Source organism: Hemiscyllium ocellatum, chromosome 9 (genome assembly GCF_020745735.1).
Source record: "Hemiscyllium ocellatum isolate sHemOce1 chromosome 9, sHemOce1.pat.X.cur, whole genome shotgun sequence".
NCBI classification, from domain to species: Eukaryota; Metazoa; Chordata; class Chondrichthyes; order Orectolobiformes; family Hemiscylliidae; genus Hemiscyllium; species Hemiscyllium ocellatum.
In genome coordinates this window covers 59,041,234-59,064,163 of record NC_083409.1, presented here as the reverse complement: position 1 = coordinate 59,064,163, position 22,930 = coordinate 59,041,234, and the positions used below count along the sequence as shown (strand labels likewise).

General features: G+C 40.8%; 1 protein-coding gene across 1 annotated transcript; it reads right to left on the bottom strand.

The window, feature by feature from the left end:
* Positions 1-729: 729 nt before the first annotated feature.
* dynlt5 (dynein light chain Tctex-type family member 5) lies at positions 730-22,501 on the bottom strand. The gene is made up of 5 exons (XM_060829769.1): positions 22,461-22,501; positions 19,034-19,158; positions 13,332-13,423; positions 8,526-8,650; positions 730-933 (listed from the first exon to the last, which is right to left on the bottom strand). The coding sequence occupies exons 2-5, from the start codon at positions 19,144-19,146 to the stop codon at positions 730-732; spliced, it is 534 nt and encodes a 177-aa protein (XP_060685752.1). The 5' UTR covers positions 19,147-19,158; positions 22,461-22,501.
* Between the last annotated feature and the right edge of the window lie 429 nt (positions 22,502-22,930).

Sequence of the window (22,930 nt, the reverse complement as noted above, 5' to 3'; positions counted from 1 at the left end):
GAAACACTGTATTTTGGACAATATGTTGCAGCAAGTGGACAAAACATAACCAAGAGCATGCTTAGAAGAAGAATAGGGGATTTCAAGGAGGGGTTGGATTTAGCATCAAGGCAAAGGCATCAGTGGGTATGGGGGAAAAGCAGGAACAGGCTATTAAGTCAATGATCAGCCATGATCAGAATGAATGACGGAACATGCTCAAAGGGCCAAATGGCCTATTCGTGATCCTAGTTTCTGTGAATTATTGCTGATGCCCTGACCAATGTTTATTGCACAGTGTCAGAAAATAAATGATCTTGGCTATTAATTAGCTTCCTGTCTGCTGTGTGCAAATTAGTTGCAGAACTAATTGGCTGGAAAGTACTTTGGTCTGCTGTGAAGGTGCTATAGCGAAAATGTAAGAGGTTTCTTTATTTTCATTACCATCTATGCTTGTTCAGTTGCTTATACAGAAGCTTGGAAAGCTCGACATTCAAATATCATTTTCTTGCTAGCACAAGAAGGCAAGACAAAGAGAACAAGTCAAAATCCCAGTTGCTTAATATCCCACAGGAGGACAAGATTGTTGGAAGTCTGCTGACACTTATAAATGGGGACAGTCAGACTGCAGTGTGGTCTCCAGCATATGTTGAATGTCACTGATATCAAATAACATACATATGATTTCTTGGAGTGGAAGTTTTATAGTCAGGATCATTGCAATTTTTCATTGTATTGTCCAGGCACATTTCACTCAAAGTACACAGCGAAAACATTAGCAACAGCAAACAGAGACTGGTTACAGAAAGAGAAAGAAGAAAACGTGTCTGTATTGGAATTCCAAAGACAACGGCTGCCAATGCGTATACTCTGTTCATTCAGCTGTCCAATATGGATTAAAACAATTATCTTGTATCGTGGAATCATGAGATCCTTTACTCGAGCTTTTATGACCTAAAAATAACAAGTATTTATTCAATATAGATTCTACTACTCTTTACATGCAATAATCCCTTATCAACAATAGATGTTTAGCTTATTGCAAGGTATACAGAACACCAATGCCTAAAAGTTCCTATTCCATTATTACATTGAGGATTTTCAAAAAATGTGGCCTTTTCCATTATCTCTTTCATTGTGTGTCACGTATGTTTTCCAGGTTTTTCTAGTTTGATCTTTAAGTGCAGGACTAGAAGATTTCAGTTGTCTCTACCATTGAAAGTGGGAAGAGGGGAGGTTTATGACATTTTTTAGTCTATTTGCCTTAAAAGATATTTCTCAAAAATTAAAAGGACTGGTTAGTCCAAGAAAAAGCTGAATGGTTTTTGGGAATGTGCATATCCATTTTCTGGAACTTACTTTTAGAGAATTCATCATTGATTTACCAGCGGAGTTAAATCATTTATTTTTGGGAATTAGTGTGCTACTTCATTTAGTATGTTCATCTAGATCATTTCAAAATAAGTTAACTCAGCTATTGTGCTACAATTGACTGAGATGACAAAATGTGTTCAGTTTTCAAAGCAGTTTTTTGGATTTGGGTTGGCCAGAAGTCTCAGTGAGTTAGAGGTTCTTAATTAAAAGATCTAGTTTCCTCAGTTTTAATGTTTCAGAACAACCCATCCAAATGCCTCTTAAATATTGCAGTAGTACCAGCCTCCACCACATCCTCTGGCAGCTCATTCCATACACGTACTACCCTGTGCGTGAAAAGGTTGCCCCTTAGGTCTCTTTTATATCTTTCCCCTCTCACCCTAAAACTATGCCCTCTAGTTCTGGACTCCCTGACCCCAGGGAAAAGACTGACTATTTATCCTATCCATGCCCCTCATAATTTTATAAACCTCTATAAGGTCACCCCTCAGCCTCCGATGCTCCAGGGAAAACAGCCCCAGCCTGTTCAGCCTCTCCCTGTCGCTCAGATCCTCCAACGCTGGCAACATCCTTATAAATCTTTCCTGAACCCTTTCAAGTTTCACAACATCTCTCCGATAGGAAGGAGACCAGAATTGCATGCAATATTCCAACAGTGGCCTAACCAATGTCCTGTACAGCCGCAACATGACCTCCCAACTCCTGTACTCAATACTCTGACCAATAAAGGAGAGCATACAAAACGCCCTCTTCACTATCCTATCTACCTGCGACTCCACTTTCAAGGAGCTATGCACCTGCACTCCAAGGTCTCTTTGTTCAGCAACACTCCCTAGGACCTTACCATTAAGTGTATAAGTCCTGCTAAGATTTGTTTTCCCAAAATGCAGCACCTCACATTTATCTGCATTAAACTCCATCAGTCACTTCTCAGCCCACAATTCTGACTTTCTAATTTTATGCTTATCCATTGTCAGGGTGACATATTTAAGAACTTACCTGGGGAAGACTGGAGGATTTTAATCACTTTCCATAGTCCCTGGAGTGAAACGGGATTTTCACCAAGTAATTAATCTGACTTCATTTCCTATCAATGTGTATGATGGTTTATGTGCTCTTTGTTCGAACTCACACGGCTTTGGAGAAAATAACCAACCAAATCTTTCAAGGAGATAAGAGATGGGGCTTGCTCCCTTATTTACTAGAAAACCCTGGCTTCGAAGGACTATGGGCTTCTATGCTATGGGCTGCTTAAATCTTTTTGGACTTAGGAATTCTGATGGATTGAGTCATTCCTCCTGAAATCCTGTTCTCAGCAGAAATTCCTGAGAAGCCAACAGATTTTTAAGATTGTACGAATTTGTCTGTGTATGGAAATAACGCAGTGTCACTTCAAATCACAACCACAGTGTAGGTGTTGGTCAGCTGCTTTAAGAATAACTTTCTTTCTATGACAGATAAACAGATTATTTTGAGTTCATTAAAAAATTCATGGTGAATTTTATTTGGAATAGTAATAAAAAAAAGTAATTAAACACTTTGGTGCTTCAATCAGCAAATTTATACCAATGGTGCATTGGTGAATAGTGGTGCTTGATTATCAGTGCACTCTGCCGGCACAGTCACAGCACAACATTGCGTGCAAAAGAAAATCCTTCTTTTGTCCTCTGTCGCAGATCTGAAATCTGGAACCATCTTTGTTATTTGCTACATTACCCATTCGATCACCTTCATTCTGGTAACTCGAGTTGCAATTATCAAGATTGTATTCCGTTAGTTGGACACCTACTTCCATTACTTTCATTAGCAAGAGAATACAACTTTTATTTGATATAATAGAATATAGAACATAGAAAAGTACAGCACAGAACAGGCCCTTTGGTCCACAATGTTGTGCTGAGGATTAATCTTAATGTAAAATAAAATAACCTAACCTACACATCCCTCAATTCAATGCTGTCCATGTACATATCCAGCAGTCACTTAAATGTCTCTAATGACTCTGCTTCCACCTCCACCACTGGCAATGCATTCCATGCATTCACAACTCTCTGCGTAAAGAACCTACCTCTGACGTCTCTTCTATATCTTCCTCCAAATATCTTAAAACTATGACCCCTCGTGCCAGTCAATCCTGCCCTGGGGATAAGTCTCTGGCCATTGACTCTACCCATGCCTCTCATTACCTCGTATACCTTGATCAGGTCACCTCTCTTCCTCCTTCTCTCCAGAGAGAAAGTCCAAGCTTAGTCAACCTGTCTTCGTAAGACAAGCTGTCCAGTTCAGGCAGCCTCCTGGTAAACCTTCTTTGCACTCTCTCCAAAGCCTCTGTATCTTTCCTATAGTTGGGTGACCAGAACTGGACACAATATTCCAAATATGGTCTCACCAGGGACTTGGAGAGCTGTAGCAAAACTTCGCGGCTCTTAAACTCAATCCCCCTGTTAATGAAAGCCGAAACACCATAAACTTTCTTGGCAAAAGTAAGGATTGCAGATGCTGGAAAGCAGAGTCTAGGCTAGAGTGGAGCTGAAAAAGCACAGCAGGTCAGGCAGCATCCGAGGAGCAGGAAAATCGAGGTTTCGGGCAAAAGCCCTTCATCAAGAATGGAGGCGGGGAGCCTCCAGGATGGAGAGATAAATAGGAGGGGTGGGTGGGGCTGGGGAGAAGGTAGCAAAGACTACAATAGGTGAATGAGGGTGGGATGAAGGTGATAGGTCAGAGAGGAAGGTGGAGCGGATCAGTGGGAAGAAAGATTGGCAGGTAGGACAGGTCATGAGAATGGTGCTGAACTGGAATTTTGGGATTGGGGTAAGGTGGGGGAGGGGAAATTAAGAAACTGGTGAAGTCCACATTGATGCCCTGGGGTTGAAGTGTTCCAAGGCGGAAGATGATGCATTCTTCCTCCAGGCGTCGCATGGTGAGGGAGCGGCGGTGGAGGAGGCCCAGGACCTGCATGTCCTCGGCAGAGTGGGAGGGGAAGTTGAAATGTTGGGCCACAGGGCGGTGGAGTTGACTGGTGTGGGTGTCACAGAAATGTTCCCTAAAGCACTCTGCAAGAAGGCGGCCAGTCTCCCCAGTGTAGAGGAGACTGCATTGGGAGCAACAGATACAATAAATGACATCGGTGGATGTGCAGGTGAATCTTTGATAGGTGTGGAAGGCTCCTTTGGGGCCTTGGATGGTGGTGAGGGAGGGGGTGTGGACGCAAGTTTTGCAATTCCTGTGGTGGCAGAAGGTGCCAGGTGGGTTGTTGGGGCGCGTGGACCTGACCAGATAGTCACGGAGGGAACGGTCTTTGCGGAAAGTAGAAAGAGGTGGGGAGGGAAATATATCCCTGTCGGTGGGGTCTGCTTAGATGATGTGGTTAATGCGAAAGTTGGTAGGGTGGAAAGTGAGGACCGTGGGGTTCTGTCCTTGTTAAGGTTGTAGGGGTGGTGTTTGAGGGCGGACGAGCGGGATGTGGATGAGATGCGTTGGAGGGCATCTTCAACCTCGTGGGAAGGGAAATTGCGGTCTTTAAAGGAGGCCATCTGGTGTGTTTTGTGGTGGAACTGGTCCTCCCAGAGCAGGTACGGGGCTCCTCGGATGCTGCCTGACCTGCTGTGCTTTTCCAGCATCACTCTAGTCGAGACCAAAGGCTTTCTTAACAACCCTATCCACTTGGGTGGCAAACTTGAGGGATCTATGTACTTGAACACCAAGGTCCCTCTGTTCCTCTACACTGCCAAGAATCCTGTCTTTAATGCTATATTCAGCATTCGAGTTACACATTCCAAAATGCATCACTTTGCATTTATCCATCTGTCATTTCTCATTCTAGCTTTGCTTCCTGTCTATGTCACGCTACAGCCTGAAATTGCTCTCTATACTATCGACGACATCTCCAACCTTTGTGTCATCTGCAAATTTACTAACCCACCCCTCAACATCCTCATCCAAGTCATTTATAAAACTATAAAGAGCAAAAAGGCCCAAGAACAGAGCCCTGTGGGACACCACTCAATACTAACCTCCAGGCAAACTACTTTCCATCTACAACTACTCTGTCTTTTGTCAGCCAACCAATTCTGAATCCAGATAGCCAAATCTCCCTGTATCTCATACCCTCCGCCCCTGACTTAATGAATGAGCATACCATGGGGAACCTTATCAAATGTCTTGCTGAAGTCCATATACACCACATTCACTGCTGAACCTTTGTCGCCCTGTCTGGTCACCTCTTCAAAGGAACAATAAGATTAGTTAGGCAGGACCTACCCGTCACAAAGCCATGCTGACTGCCTTTAATCATGCTCTGCTTTTCTAAATAATCATGAATCCTATCCCTCAGAATTCTTTCCAAAACCCTGCTGACGACAGATGTAAGACTCGCTGGTCTATAATTGCCAGGGATTTCCCCATAACTTTTCTTGAAAAGAGGAACAACATTTTATCTCCTTCCAATCCTCCAATATGACTCCTGTGGAGAATGAGCAAGTGAAGATCAAAGCATCAAAGTTATCAATCATTACGTTTGCCAAAATTTCCAGCACATCAACTCATCAATCTTAATCTGGTCAAGCCTGTATCCCAGCTCCTCAAAGTTCTCATTCACAACAAGGTTTCTTTCCTTAGTGAAAATCAAAGCAAAAAAACTCATTTAGGACTTCTCCTATCTGCTCAGACTCCACACTACCACTGATCTGCCCTACCTTCTCCCTGATTATTTTCTTATTCCTCACGTATGAGTAAAATGCCTTTGTTCTCCCTAATCTTTCCTGCCAAGCCTTTTTTGTGCCCCCTCCTGGCTCTCCTCAGTCCATTTCGGAGCTCCTTTCTAGCAAGCCTGTAATCCTCTAAAGCTGTGTTAGATCCTTGTTTCCTCCACGTAAGCTGCTTTCTTCCTTTTGACAAGAAGCTCCTCTGTTCTTGTCCTCCAAGGCTCCTTAATCTTATCCCTTCTTACCTGTCTCAGAGGAACAAATGTGTGCATCACTTGCAATAACTGCTCCTTAAAACAGTCTACACATGTCTTCTGTGCCCTTTTTGTGGAACAATTGTTCTCAATGTGTATTTCTCAACTCCCGTCCGATAGCGTTACAATTTCTTTTACCAAGGGAAGATATTTAATTGGGGATCTGCTCCTTTCCCTCTCCAAGGCTATGGTAAATGTGAGGCAGTTGTGGTCACTGTCACCAAAGCGTTCTCCCACCACAAGATCTGACACCTATCCTGGCTCATTGCCGAGCACCAAATCCAAAATGACTTCCCCCCCTCATCGGCCTGTCTACAAACTGAGTAAGGAAACCCCCCTGAACACACCTGACAAAAACAGCTCCATCCAAACCATCTGCACTAAAGAGGTTCCAGTCGATATTGGTAAAGTTGAAGTCACCCATAACAACATCTACATTTTTCCAAAATCTGTTAGTTTATGAGTTTTTCAGTCTTCCTACTACTGTAGAAAACCCCCCAGTGAGGTGGCTGCTCCCTTGCTGTTTCTAACTTCCTCCCATACTGACTCAGTAGACAAACCTTTCTCAATAACCTTTGGTTCTGTAGCTGTGATGCACTCTCTGATTAGCAATGCTACATCCCCTCCTCTTTTTCCACCCTGTTCTTCTTAAACATTTTAAACCCTGTAACATCAAGCAACCATTCCTGCCCCTGTGAAACCCACGTCTCTTATGACCATAACATCGTAGCTGAAAATGTGTTGCTGGAAAAGCGCAGCAGGTCAGGCAGCATCCAAGGAGCAGGAGAATCGACGTTTCAGGCATGAGCCCTTCTTGCCCGAAATGTCGATTCTCCTGCTCCTTGGATGCTGCCTGACCTGCTGCGCTTTTCCAGCAACACATTTTCAGCTCTGATCTCCAGCATCTGCAGTCCTCAGTTTCTCCCATTACAACATGGCTCCGAGTACTGATCCATCCTCTAAGTTTGTCACTCTTATTGCTAACACTCCTTGCGTTAAAGCAGCCACACTTTAACTGATCCCTTTGTTTCATCACATGAGAAACCTTCCTGATAGATTCACTACATCCTGTCACTGCCCCATCTACAACTATCCTCCTCTCAAACATGTGGCTCTGATTCCCTCCCCCCGCCAAACTAGTTTATACCCTCCCAAATCACACGAGCAAATCTCCCATTTGTGCCCCTCCAGTTCAGATGCAACCTGTCCTTCATGCACAGGTCCCACTTTCCCCAGAAGGCACCCCAATGGTCTCGGTATCTGAAGCCCTCCCTCCTGCACCAGCCTTGCAGCCACGTGTTAAGGTGCACTCGCTGACTGTTCCTCACCTCACTGTCTCGTGGCACCGGTAGCAAATCCAAGATCACTACTCTACTCGTCCTGCTCTTCAGCTTCCAACCTAGCCCTCTGTAGTCACTTTTCAGATCCTCAATCCCTTTCCTGGTTATATCATCGGCGTCAATATGTACCATGATTTCTGGCTGCTCACCCTCCCCCTTCAGAATCTTATAAACCCAATCAGCGACATCCTGGATCCTGGCACCAGGGAGGCAACATACTTGCGGGAGTCCCGTTCCTGACCACAAAATCTCCTGTCAATCCGTCTAACTATTGAGTCCCCTACCACTAGTGTTTTTCTGTTCATCCGCTCTTCCCTTCTGAGCCACAGTGCCAGAAACCTGACAACTATGGCTTTCCACTAGTACGCCGACCCACCAGCAGTATCCAAAATGATATACTTATTGCTGAGGGGAACGGCCACAAGGGATCCCTGCCCTATCTGTTGGTTCCCTTTCCTCCCCCTGACAGTAACTCAGTTGTCCTTATCCTGTTTCTGGGGAGTGACCACTTCCCTGTACATCCTCTCAATTACTCTCTCAGCCTCCTGGATGATCTGCATAACATTGTGCTTCAGAGTGATGCCAGTCAGGTAGTTTCCGAGGAGCAGAAGAATCAACATTTTGGGTATAAGGTCTTCATCAGGAATGAACTTATGCCCAAAATGTTGATTCTCCGGCTTCTCAGATGCTGCCTGTCTGGCTGTGCTTTTCTAGCGCTACACTCTTCAACTCTGATCTCCAGCATCTGCAGTCCTCACTTTTCCTCACTTCTTCAGAGTGATGGTCTGTTTTCCCAACATTTAGCAAAGATGGAATGTGGAGTATAGCGAGGGAGAAGGATTAGGTAGAGAAACGTATTTTTACATTCAACTTACTTCTGAAATGGTCTTTGTCATTTGCCTGCAGAGTTCAGGCTCATACTTCTCCTCCTGTAAATAGCTTGGCAGGACGTCTTTGAGAATATTGTTCACAGTGGCCCCTGGGAAATACTTGGTTGGATCTGGAAGCAGGTATAACTTCTTTAAAATAATTTAGAAGCTAGGGCTGGTAATCAACATCACGTACGTAAATATAAAAGGTATAAAGATGAAGAAAAGTCTGAAAAACAAAAATATGCTCAAAGTATCCTACCTCTGTGGAAAATAGCAATGACAACAACACTACTGAAATTTCCATATAAAATTTGAAGCCCAAATCAAGCCTGTATACCTTACAGTTACATTCTTAGCAACAATGAATGCCAAGGGCATTGGATGATTCCAGGTTTCTAGAATTGTTACAACTAAACTGAGAACATAGTACATTGAACTGTACAGCACAGGAATGGGTCCTTCAGCTCACAATGTTGTGTTGAACATGATACCAAATTAGCCTGCCCTTGGTCCATATCCCTCCATTCCTTGCAAATTCATGGTGTTTATCTAAAAGTCTCTTAAATGCCCCTTTTGTATCTGCCTCCACCACAATCCCCAGTCCATATCCAGACTGCTACCACTCTAAAACATTTGTGCCTCAAATCTCCTTTGAAAACCCCCACCACACCCGACCTCACCTTAAATGCATATCCCTTCGATTCAACTCTGGGCGAAACATTCTGACCGTAAACCTGATCTGTTCATCTTATAATTTTATAGACTTGTATCAAGTCTCCTGTCAGCCTCTGCTGATCCAGAGAAACCAACCTGAGTTTTTCCAAGACTCTCCTTATAGCTCATACCCTCTAATCTAGGCAGAATCCTGGTAAACCTTAGACATGATGGATTAAACAGGAGCTTGCAGGAGTTGATTGGAATAGTTTGTTTGCAGGCAAAGGGACCTCTAATAAGTGGGAGGCCTTTCAAAGTGAGATAGTGAGAGTTGAAGGTCCATATGTTCCTGTGGGGGTGAAGGGCAAGGTTGGCAGGTACAGGGAACTGTGGAAGAGAAGAGATGCTGAGGCTTTGACCAGAAAAAAAGGAGGTGTTGCTCAGGTACAGGCAGCTGGGATCAAGGGGATCTTTGGAGGTATACTGGGAATTCAGGAGGTTACCCAAGAAGGAAATCAGGAGGACGAAAAGGAGGCACAAGATAGCCTTGGTTGAGAAGGTTAGGGTGAATCCAGAAAGGTACTTTAAGGAAAAAAAGAGTAACTAGAGAGAGAATAGGGCCCCTCAAGGACCAAAGTGGATAGATATGTGTAGAACCACAAGAGATGGGCGAGGTTCTCAATGAATATTTCTCCTCTGTGTTTATCATGGAGAAAGACAAGATGATTTGGGAACTTGGGGAAGTTAGTGATAATATCTTGGGGACAGTCCATTTCACAATAGAGAAGGTGTTGGATGTATTAGAATGTATGAAGGTGTAAAAAGCTCTTGGTTATGACCAGATATAGCCAAGAACACTGCAAGAGGCGAAAGAAAAATAGCGGGCATCCTGGCTGATATTTTTACATTATCGTTAGCCACGGGTGAGGTCCCAGAAGACTGGAGGATAGTGAATATTGCCCCATTATTCAAGAAGGGCTGTGAAAAAACCTGGGAACGATGGATCAGTAAGCCTAACATCAGTGGAGGGTAAGTTACTTGACAAGATTCTGGGGTAGATAAGATATACAGAGGAACCTCAATTATCCAAATTTCAAATTATCCGAAGAAGATCTCAAGGTCCCAATAGAAACATTACATAAAGAGGTGTTACCAACACTAATCGTGTCTTTTGTTTACAGAGATTTAAAATGGATTCGGCTCACTGAAATGTTGCCGAGAACAATCTTGGACATCAATGGGAGCCCAAGGCACCATCTCCAAAAGACTGTTCTCCCGCCGTCTCCTCTTTCCCCACACAGGGGTGCACAGCGGGCAGTGGTCGGGGTCGGAGCACAGCGATGTGTTGATGCCTAGTCTCCTGAACGGAGAGTGGATATAGCAAGCGTCAATCCCATTGAAGTGAGACAGTGGTGGGGAGAGGCTACAGCAATGCTGCAGGTCCCTTACACATAATTGTGTGTCTGCTCAGAAACAATCCCTGAAACAGAGAGAGGGAGCAAGGCAGGCAGAGCGAGAAAACAAGGAAAGTTCAGAAAACTCCAAGTCCTAGAGCAAGGCATTGAATCAGTTATTCGAATAATCAACTATCTGGACAAAATACTGCCTGCCCATCTCGTTCGGATAATCGAGGTTCCACTGTACATGCATTTGGAGATCCAGGGTTTGATTACGAGTAGTCAGCACGGTTTTGTGCATAGAAGATCATGCCTCACAAAATTATTAGAGTTCTTTGATGAAGTGACCAGAAACATTGATGAGGACAGGCTGACAGATGTAGTCTATATGAATTTCAGCATGACCTTTGATAAGGTTCCACATGGCAGGCTGTTCTGGAAGGTTAGATTGCATGGAATGCAGGGCAAGCTGGCAAATTGGATACAAAATTGGCTTGGTGGCAGGAAGCAGAGGGCAATAGTGGAAGGATGCTTGTTGGCCTGGAGGCCTGTGACGAATGGAGTGCCTCAGGTGTCAGTGCTAGGCCCACGACTGTTTTTTTATCTATATCAACGATTTGGATGAGAATGAAAAAGGCACGATTAATAGGTTTGCTGATGACACTAAAATTGACGGTATTGTGGACAGGGAGGAAGGTTATCAGAAATTGCAGCAGGAACTTGATCATCTGGGGAATTGGGCTGAGAAATGTCAAATGGAGTTTAATATAGATAAGTATGAGGTCTTGTGTTTGGAAAGTCAAATCAAGGTCGGAATTTTATCATGAATGGTAGGGCCTTAAGAAGTTTAGTGGAAAAGAGGGTCCTTGGAGTCACAGGTCAACAGGGCAGTGAGGAAGGCTTTAATCAGTCAGGGCACAGAGTATAAATACTGGGAAGCTATGTTGCAGTTATACAGGAAGTTGGTGAGGCTGCACTTGGAGTATTGTGTTCAGTTTTGGTGACCTTGCTATAGGATGTTATTAAACTGGAAAGAATGCAGAAGAAATTTACAAGGATGTTGCCAAAGCTCAATGGTCTGAGTTATATGGAGAGATTGGATAAGCTAGGACTTTTATCTTTAGACCGTACAAGATGGTAGAAGGACTTCATAGAGGTATAAAAGATCAAGATAGGAATGAATAGGGCAAATGCCAGAATGGCTCAAGGACATGTACACCTCAGATTAGGATATTTACAGCTGAAAACCCAGGCACTGGTTCAGTGCCAATCCTCTCTGCTGCTGGCTGCAAGCAATCTTGATTTCATCCATGCTGTTCAGCACAGAAGATGCCTGGTCCCTCACCCAAGAAACTGACCAAAAGAAAGTGGGCAGTTTGTTCTCTGTTCTGTGTTGGAAAGAGGGATTCCACCACAGATCAGAAGATTTGTACCAATATCCTTCCTGACAGCTAATAACCTCCTTTCCTATCTATAACACAGAATTGTTAGTCTGAAGCAGCAGCCAGCCTGTTATATCTACAATGGCTCTCTGAATGAATATTATGGCTTGATGCTGATCTCCTGCATTTCCCCCCTCCCACATCTCTGCACATTGAACTGAAAAAGAGAACACTATCAACTAACACCCTCTTGGATGAAACAATTGAACATGATTCCACCCAGACTCTAACTACTCGTTTTAAGTAAAAGGTTTCTCTTCCATTCCATTTCCTCCTTGGCAAATGACTTCAAAGCTGTACCCACTTTTTCCTTGATCTGCTTAAGATTGGGAACACTTTCCCTCTACCCAATCCCTGAATGACATTGACGATTTTCAAACTTCTTTTTATCTTCTCTTATCCAAAGAAAATAGTTTGGAAATATTTGCACTATCTTCATGACTGAAGTTTCTCATTCCTGGGAATTTCTTCTGAGGTCTCTCCAGGAAGGATGTGAGTGCATTGAAGTGTGGCATTAAAACTGCACACAATATTCCAACTTAGGTCTAACTAGCCTCATATAATTTTAGTAAAATGTTGTCGGTATTGTGCAGTGCACAACTGTTAATAAATCATGTATGCTCTATTAACCTTTTTCTTCTGTCACTTTTAATGATTTTACACACACATATCCAGGATCCTCTGCCTGTGCAGAGTTATTACTTTAAATTGACTCTCCATGTTGTTTCTAACCAAATGTTAGCATCTCACAATTCTGTTTAAAAATCTTAATAATATAGCATTTTAAGCTATTTTAAAACTGTATATACAATAACTAGGTGCAGCTGAAGACAACTCAAATAAATTGAAGTGACTCAGACAAGAACTTGATAGGAGAAAGAAGGCAACTGTACGAATACATTTCCATAACCCAATCACACTCTCCAAGAACACAACACTATTGCCACATTTAAACTGCAGAGAATATTTCTCTGCAATTCATTGCAAAAGAAATGTTTGTGATTACACTAGGTTTATTAACTTCTACAGGACTGAAGAACAAATGCACTAAACTTGAAACAGTTATGAATTGGAATGACTGAAGTAGTGACAGAATTATTCTTTGGAATAGTTATCAGTCAATTTTCTCCACAATATCTAATTAATAGCTTGCTCCTATTAAGTTATGAAGTCAGAGTTCAAATTATGAAATCTAATTAAACAAACACACATTAAAAAGTCAGGTTTTCATCAAAACCTTTCAAATATTTGTTAATTTTTGATGTTTGTATCATTAAGTTATGAAAAGCTCAAGAACTTGAAATGCCTCAACTCACATAACTGATATGTGTTTTCCATTTGTTGTGTTGGCCGTGGAATATCATCGTGATGACCTGGATCATCCATGTAGGACACAGTACTCATGGAACTATTAAAAAAAAGACAATGAGTGGGAAGGAACAAATAGTCTACAAGTTAAATTTGGATTAAGTTAAATTTGGAAAAGCAAGAACTGATTAGGGATAATGAACGTGACTGTGTGTGGGTAATAATGTCTGACTAATTTGATTAAGTTTTTTTGAAGATAAACAAAGAAGATTGACAAAGGCAGACTAGTAGATGTTGTCGATATAGTCTTCAGCAAAGTGCCCAACAAGGTTCCGCATGGTGGACTGGTTCGTAAGGTTAGACTACATGGGATCCAAGGGCTGCTAGCCAATTGGATACAAAATTGGCTTGAAGGTGGGAGAGAGTTGCATTTTGGACTGGAGATCTGTGACTAGTGGTGTGCTAACAGGATCGGCGCTGGGTACACTGCTTTTCATCATTTATGTTTGAATGTGAACATAGGAGACATGGTTGATAGGTTTGCAGATGACACCAAAAGAGGTGGGGTAGTGGAGGGGATTATTTCAGAGAACAATGCAACCTTGATTGGATGGGACAATGGGCTGAGGAGTGGCAGATGGAGTTTAATTTAGATAAATGTGAACTGTTGAATTTTGGTAAGGCAAATCAGGGCAGGACTTATGCAGTTAATGGTAGGGCCCTGAAGAGTGTTGATGAACAAAGAGACCGAGGGGTGCAGAGTCAGAGTTCCTTGAAGGCTGAGTCGCAGGTAGACAGTGTGATGAAAAAGGCATTTGACACGCTTACCTTCATTGGTCAGAGTATTGCGCATTGGAACTGGGACGTCATTTTGTGGTTGTACAGGACATTGGTCTGGCCTGTATACAACTCTGGTTGTCTTCTACAGGAAGAATGTTGTTAAACAGAGAGTGCAGAAAGGATTTACAAAGATGTTGCTAGGACTGGAGTTATTGGGGAAGGCTGAATAGGCTGGGGCTTTTTCCCTGAAACAGAGGCTGAGGGGTGACAACTTGGAAAAGAGCGTAATACCAGCACGGGGAGAGTGAGCCCTGAGGTGACATCAGTGAGGTGCACCCGGCAGTGCAAGATGGCGCTTGAGGAACAGCAACTTCAATGTTAGCTGGGTCTGGTGAGGTGATGGCGATTCTGAGCCTACTCAAAACACATGCATGGATGGACTTCTCCTTAAGCTATATCATTTCATTTTCTCTTATTTTTAAACTCTCAAAATAATGCTGGATTATGGTGACAAATGAAAGCTTTTCATTATTTTATTGTATTTCACTGTAAAATACTTGTGATATTAAAATCACTCAAAATCCTTATAAAACTTTATAAAATCATGAGAGGCATGGATAGGGTAAATAGCCAAGGTCATTTTCCATATCCACACATCTCATGATTTTAAAACTCTATAAGGTTGCAGTCCAAAACTAGAGGGCATAGATTTAAAGGGAGAGGGGAAAGATTGAAAAAGGACCTGAGAGGTAACTATTTCATGCAGGCGGTGGTGCTTGTATGGAACGAGCTGCCAGAGGAGGTGGTGGGTACAATTAGAACATTTGAAAGGTATCTGAATGAAGATAAGTTTAGGAACAGTTGAAAAAAGGAATTTGGGGCAAATGAGAGTAGGTCAGATTGGATCGTCCAGTCGGCATGGATGAGTTAGACTGAAGGGGGTGTTTCCACGTAGTATGACTCCATGACAGAATTTGTGATGGAGCCAAAGGTAATAGCTGTAGTCTTCCCAAATGTTGAAAAAGACAATTGCAAGGTTAGGTACAGTCAAATACAGACAGGCAAGGACTGACAGGTAACGGTGCATAAATCAGCGTAAATGTAGATGTTGACCCAATATTTGTGGATGGTCTCATACACAAATGGTCAAAGTTTTGTTTTGTGTGTTTCGGGGCAGGGATGGGGCGGTGGTGTGTGTGGAGGGAGAGGAGACATGCACAGTAAGTAATATTGTTCCTTGGCTAACTCAGGAAGACAGAGAAATTTTGGCTCATATTATCACCTTTTTCACTCAATTTTCATTGAGTTAATGTTCTAATTTACTTTAGGACTTAAATGTTCCACAGTTACACAATGTTCCAATTTAACTTCTGATTGTTAACTGTGATGTAGGCAGAACATATTTGTATCAAAGTCACTGCATCAAATTTGGCATTAGTTTAATCTAGTTGAGCATATTTGAGAAACAGTTTGGATATCCTCAGGAAATGGCAACGATATCACAATACAAATACTCTTTGTTATATTCACAATTATGAAGATCATAAGGAGTAAAAAAAGTCAGAATGTGTAAAGTCAATTTACTACTTCCAAGCTCATAATTTCAGTTCATTAACTCTCTCATCACCACATCTTCTTGTACTTTGCTTCTACAACTTTTCTTGGTAAATATTTATTATTCTGGAGGATATTTTTTCCTGACATTCATTTTAAATTTACTTCTGTTTACATCTGCTTCCCAGTTAGCATGGTAATGTTCTAAGTATGTTTGCAATAAAACAAAATTGCAAGCTACCAGAGTAATGAGGGGCTGCTACCTTCTGTTAAAGGCACTTTAGTAAATAAAAGGCTTACAGCTTCTCCTTAAAACAGCTCAATTAGAGGGGAAGCCAGGTGTGGAGAAGTGAGGATAATTGATTATAATCTGCAGAATTTGTCTTGGCTGACTTTGAAATATAACAAAATCTTAACCTGTTCATGCATTTTCATTGCATTATGTATTACATGCCAGAATTATATCAAGTGCGAAGGGACAGGATTTCAGGTACAAATAAATTGTTGTCATCTCTCCATTGTGACCTCTTTCATCTAACTACCAGTAAACCAGGTCATAAAAATCCAGTCAAGGAGCTAGCTGTTAAGAGCCAAGAGAATGCGCTGACTCCGTTGAATGGAGAGATCCACCCAGCTCCAGGTGAATATTAACTTTCTGCTGCAGAAATGTTGTTTGAAATGACTGGAGTACTGCTCAGGTACCTGAGTATCACTGAGAGCTTCATTATTTACTAAAACCCAAAACTCAAGAGATGCTGCGCGTTACAATTAGTCCAACAACTTGACGTTCATTGTGATTGAGATCAAAGTGTAAAACAGGCTGTCATTTTCCAATTGTCAGTTTTATATATTTTTAATTTCGGTGTTCAGATGTATGTTAACACGCCTCTGGAACACGTGGAACTTGAAACTGAACCTGCTTCCTCAGAGTCAGGGACACTACCTCTGTGACACAATGTCTTCAATTGTCAACTTTTTGCTACTGCTCAAGACTAATGTTACTTTCTTCATTTCTTGGCATCATAGGTGTTCCACTGGTGCATTATTAAGATGATGTATGAATTAGGCACTGAACAGAGCTGCAGGGCCACCTAAACTGTGGGTTGTGACTCCAGATTTTAGGGTTGCAAGCACAGAGACAGAAATGGCAGTCACAGAACTCTGACTGAAACTGTGTCTGGCATCTTTGGAAGTTAGCTGTTGGTGTATTCCTGCTGGAATGCTGTGTAATTGCCAAAAAGGTAACTGCCACTGGTATTGCTACTTGTGACTGCTCCTCATGGATTCAGTAAGTACCTCCTGTGCTGCACTGAAGGATGAGGTAATGAAGTTGAGATGATAATGAGAAAACTCAATACACTTGAAAAAGTTCTAAAGAGTTGAAACTGACACTCAAAGTAGTTATTCCAGACTCTTGGAACACATTCTGCAAGAACAGGTCTTTCACTCCAAGTCAAGCTTAGTAATTCAGTGCTTTGTAGTCTTTCCCAACTCTCTGATTTTGTTAAATAATCATTCCCAGTATAAAACTAAGGAGAGATGATTTTGTAATGGGAATGTCACTGCACTAGTAATGCAGAGATTCAGAACTGCTACAAGGTTCTGTTCATTTATTTGGCAAAGAAACTTGTTGTTTCCTCTGCTATATCCCAATATCACAGGGTACCTTGTTGATAGGAAACAGGTCAATTTTTCCTTTCTTTTGCCCTTATTTCCTGAAGCATTGAATTATTTACATTTTTTTAAAATTGAAGGCCTCATTTAAGTGCATGTAAACATATTTCCAAACAACCCCCACCATCTCTGATAGCTCCAAATGAAATTAAAACCAGATCTCCCTTTCTTAACCCACACAATAACTTCTAGAAGAAAGTTCACCACCACCTTCTCAAAAGCATCCAATGTTGGCCTAGCCAGTGACTCTTATGTCACGTGAATGAATTAGAAAACAAAGTTATACACAGTTCATTTCATATTAAAACAAATTTTTAAATAATATTAGCAATAAATATCATGAACCATCACACACAAAGTAAACATGTGATTTTTGTTCCTTATCATAAGTACTTATAATAAACACTCAATATTTCTACTATATGCCATCACATATCAAAGCTAATACAACCAAAGACCACTGCCTCATGTTAACTCTTCTGCTACATTTTGGTTCCCATTCATCTCACACAGTGGTCTTGCTGGCTAGTTTCTTCTACCTATTGAACACTGGCCCAAGGATCTGTTAGTCTGGCAGCCCACATTTCCCATTCTACTGCTTACACATCCACCATTGTTCCTCCAACACTTCAAAAATACCCAATTTGCAATGTTTAGTTGTATTTTCCCTCCTATCCACCTGTCATGTTTGATGGGCACCTGCAAGACAAATATTAGGACAGTTATGGAATACTTTCCAGTTAACAAGATGAACGAGACTCCAACATCACTCAAGAGGTTCAATACTATAGAGGACAAAAGCAACATGCTTGTTTGATCAACTTCAAAATTCACGCCTCCTAGCAGTGCCACACAGTGGCATCAGCATGTACTATGTACATAATTCATTGCAACAACTCACTTCTTCAAAAACACCTTCCAAATCTGTGACCTCTACCACCTGGAAAGACAAAGATAGCAAACGCAGGGTACACTGGCAAACCCCCTACAAGCCACACAGGGATCTTCGTTTGGAATGATATCATCGCTATCGCTGCTGCTGAATCAAAATCCCGGATCTCCCTCACCAGCAACCTCATGGTATTCCTATGCCAAGTGAACTGCAACAATTTAAGAAGGCAGTTCAACATCACTTTCTCAAGGGCAATTAAGTATGAGCAATAAAAATATCAGTGGAGTCAGCAATGTCCTTCACACATGAAGGAAAAATAAATAAAAAATTAGAATATAACTAAAATTAAACATTGACAATTATGTGAATTACACATACAAGTGTGACTATGTCACCAAACTTGATTTATTCAAATCAGTAATATTATTAAGGTAACTGATTTACTCTGTATAAATTGCTTCTAACACCGCATAAGTATCATCGCAGGAGTTTGATTCATCTACTTTCCTCTGCCTTCTGATATGCTCAAGTGTAACATTGAAATTTTTGTGTCGCACTTCAAGGAAAAGTAACAAAGGAGTTGATTGATATGTGGCTGTGCAGTGTTTATTTAATAGAAATTATATGGCCTTAACACAACCTAGCTGTGTGCAACAACCATTGGAAAAATTTAACATTTTCCAGTAACACATTTCAGAGTTACTTACTGCCAAAGCTTGAAGATACGCTATTTCACAATGTTTGTGAGCAAGCAAGAAAAATAAAAAGTCACTATTCAGCATCAATTAATATTTTACACAGATCACTCACTCCTTTTGCTTTCGCCTGCTTTCCTTCACTTTGACATCATAGCTGCTGAGTGAAGAAAAGCTACCAGTCTTCCTCAGTAAGCGAGCAGCTTTGTCTTTTGCAATGTCAGACATCCTGATGTTTTCCTAGAGGTAGAAGACATATCAACCATTACGCATCCTTGAAAAAATTGTTTTAAGGCAGGCAACAACTCAGAAACCCAAAAGCTATGCTGGAATTGAATGCTAAGTTTTGCCCATCTATAAAGATGTGAAAAATAAATGTTTAGAAACAGATCACTAAAAATATACAATTTAATTTTTGTTATAATAAATATTAGGAAAAAAGGTTAATACGAGCTATATAAAAATCTCTTGAAAATGTTTCATTGGGAACAAACTTGTGTTAGTATTTACAGATAGAGAAAGGTTAACAAATAGAAAGCGTCAAAACTTAAGGTTGAATTGGGGAAGGGAATTGACCAAAATTAACACAGGTAAAATAAAAGTAATGAAGAAAGCAATGACAATATAATGACCAACCAGATGGCTTCCACTGTGGATTTGAAGGAAATAGACGAAAATAATTGCAACTGCCTTAACTTTAACCTTCCAAGGTCCTTGCAGTTTGTGAAGGAGAAAGGTGACCACTTTGAACCTCTTAGTTGAGGAGAGAGCCAGGTATACCAGAAAATTCCAATTTAATTTCTTTTGAAGAGGTGAATAAATTAGTAGACAGGGAATAACTGCAGATATTATTTAGACAGATTCGTGAAAAACTTCAACAAAGACCAAATGAAACAGTAAATGTTGAAGTTCATGGAATTGGAAGCAAATACTGCCCTTGTTAAAAAAATTGGCCAGAGCTAAGAGACAGAGCATAAGGATAATAGACAAATACTTTGATGTTCAGGATGTGATTGTTAGTATCTGACAAAGATCTGTGTTGGAGTCTCAACTGATCTTGATGACTTGAGATGATGGAATATAAAGCCCCATATCCAATTTGCCAATGACACTAAGACAGCAAGTATTGCAAGCAAAGCTTTGTAAAATGGAGCATAAAATGCAAAGACATATTGCTAGCTATAACAACTGGAAAACTGTGACTATTTGATTTCAGTGTAGGAAAATGGAAGGCAATACATTTTGGAAATAAATTATAGGACAAAAAAGTTTCTAAATGGTGAAAAGATAAAAAGCAAAGAGTGCCCAGAAATTTCAGGGATCCAGATCACCAGATACATCGATCATTAAAATGTCATGAACAGTTACTGAAAATAATCAAGAAGGGTAATGGAATGGTGGTCCTTATATTCAGGTATATCTGGAATGCCACAAGCAACTGGGTCCACCACACCTCAGGCAGGAAATATTGATCTTGATAGGATTCTGCCGTGGTTTAACCTCAACCAAACTTGGAGTCCAGGCAATAAATCATGAAGAGAGATTTCACTTTCTAGGATTGCATTTTCTGGAATTTATAAGGTTAAGGATGATTTGATGAATGTTGTCAAGATTATAAGGGAACAGATAGGGTAGCTATGGAAACATAATTTTTGCAAGTTGGGTAATATAGGACTAAGCGACAATCTAAAAATTAGAGACAAGTCTTTCAGGTGTAAAAGTGGAACATACAAAGGGTGGAAGAAGATTGCAACTCTCTTCTGCAAAACAGCAATTGATCCTAAGTCAACTGCTAATTTTAAATCTCAGATTCAGACGTGCGGCATACTGAGTTATTTTGAGATCAGCCATAGCCCCACTGAATGACTTAAAAGGCTCCAAGGGGTTAAGTGGTCTCCTCCTGTTCCTACATTCACAAACCGCTGTTACCAGCTGTTAATGCTGGCAAGAAACCAGGTGTAAATTTGCTGTATAACTGCCCAATCCAGCTGCTGAGTGCACCTAGTTGGCTTTTATAAACCTGGCAAGGTTACTGGCATGAATAGAGTTGGTTACACAAGATCCAAGTGACAGTTATAGTTCCCTTTACCTTTGCAAATTTAGTAATTGTACAATTCAAGGAGGAAATACTGTATGGCAGTTAGAAGCAGGAACCTTGGCTGATATGTCTTCTCCTCCATCCTAGGGAATACTGATGCAAATTATAGACCTGAGTGTTCTCCTGGCAGAGATTAAATAATTTAGCACAGATGAGAAAATAAGTTTGAGATTCTGCTGGTCCATTTAACATCAGTGGGTTGGCACTCTACAATGTAAATTATCCCTCAAGTCCTTGAAAGTACCTTCCATTTACAATTAGTGGAATTCAACTTTGTTTGACTGTCTCTTTCAAAGGCCCATTGCTTTGTATCTAAGGAAGAATTGTCAGAAAAATACCTAAATTGTTGTGGTTCTGTTCGCCGAGCTGGGAGTTTTTGCACCCGAGCTACAAATCTTCTCACAAACTTTGAAATACCTAAATTTACATCAAATCCAAAATAGTCACAAGGCCACACATAAAGAGATTACACAGGAATCAGAATAATAATACAATTTTAAGGGAAGAGAAAAAATGTTTAGCTTAATTTCTATACAGAAGAAAACAATTTTTCAAAAACAAAGTTCTGTGAATGATTGGACAATCCTATAAATGTATAGAAAAATGTACTGATTTCTACAGTTATTCTTGCTAAGAATTCAAAATTCCTTAATGAAACAAGAAATAAATCCATTACAAACGAGCTACTTTATGCATTAGTTAAAATATCAATGGCGAGTTTAATATTCCCTTCCACCCCCCCCCTCCCCACCCTCCCGAATCATATGCATTGCTGGCTTAAAAGAAATGTTCAGTTTAGGGAAAGATTTCAGTTCCAACAACGGACTATTGGCGATAAAATGAGGGGCTAAACTATTCTAGATTTTCTCCTATTTACGCTAAAAAGGGTTTCCTCATTATTAATGAGGTGGAGGAAATGCGAAACAAAGAATTCAAAACAATCTCACATTTAAATGTGTAGAAAACAAATAAAATGCTTTGCCAAACTATTTGAAATTTACTTATGTAATTTTGGATGTTGCAAATTTAAACAGCAAGAATAACGTAAAAACATAATAATGTAAAATGTTTAATTGAGTACAAACTTGAGAGGTTACAATTCTCTTAGGAGCTGTGGTTAACGATTACAAAATGTTGGAACCACCGACTTTAGCTAGTGGTAAGTAAAAAAAAGATTAATTTAACAAGAACAACAGATGAGAAATGACTTGTTGCTTAGAGATAGATATAAATTGCAAGTTGTACGCAATGCAGGGTGAAGCTGAGGAACTGCCGTATTACACTTCCACACAATTACCTAGCCTACAGTTTTTCCTCTTTCGTTGCTAAGGGCAAGTGAGTGAAATCAACTACTCATATTAAATACTCAGTCTCCAGTTCTACAATCTAGCCAAAAAACACTATCGCACTTAAGTGTGAAGTTTGCCTCCAAAAGAAAACTTACAAAAAATTACGAACAACTTGATCCTTCTGTTTATTTGTCCAAAGCTGTCCCTGGCAACGCACTGAATCTCAATTACAGGAAACAGAAAACGCAAGGAGTAGCCTCTCATCATTCAACCAATCCTAGCCACCGTAAACTGATGATTATTCCAAATAACCAATCGAAACTACACTTTCCCCGCCTGGTCCCGTCATTTAACCAGTTTCAACCAATAAAAATCTCATTGTTTTAATTTATCTTTCCTGAACCCATATTTAAAGAAATACAGCGCGATTTTGGATATGGAACATCTTCAGCTCTTGAACTGGCCTCGTGTGTTGCAATGCAACATCAAGACTAGAAAGACCAAAAGGGAGTAGCAACAATTTTCAGTGCAGTACCTAGAATGTGATGAAGAAGTGCCGGTGTTGGTCTAGGGTAGTCAAAGTTAGAAATCACACAAGACCGGGCTATAGTCCAGCAGGTTTATT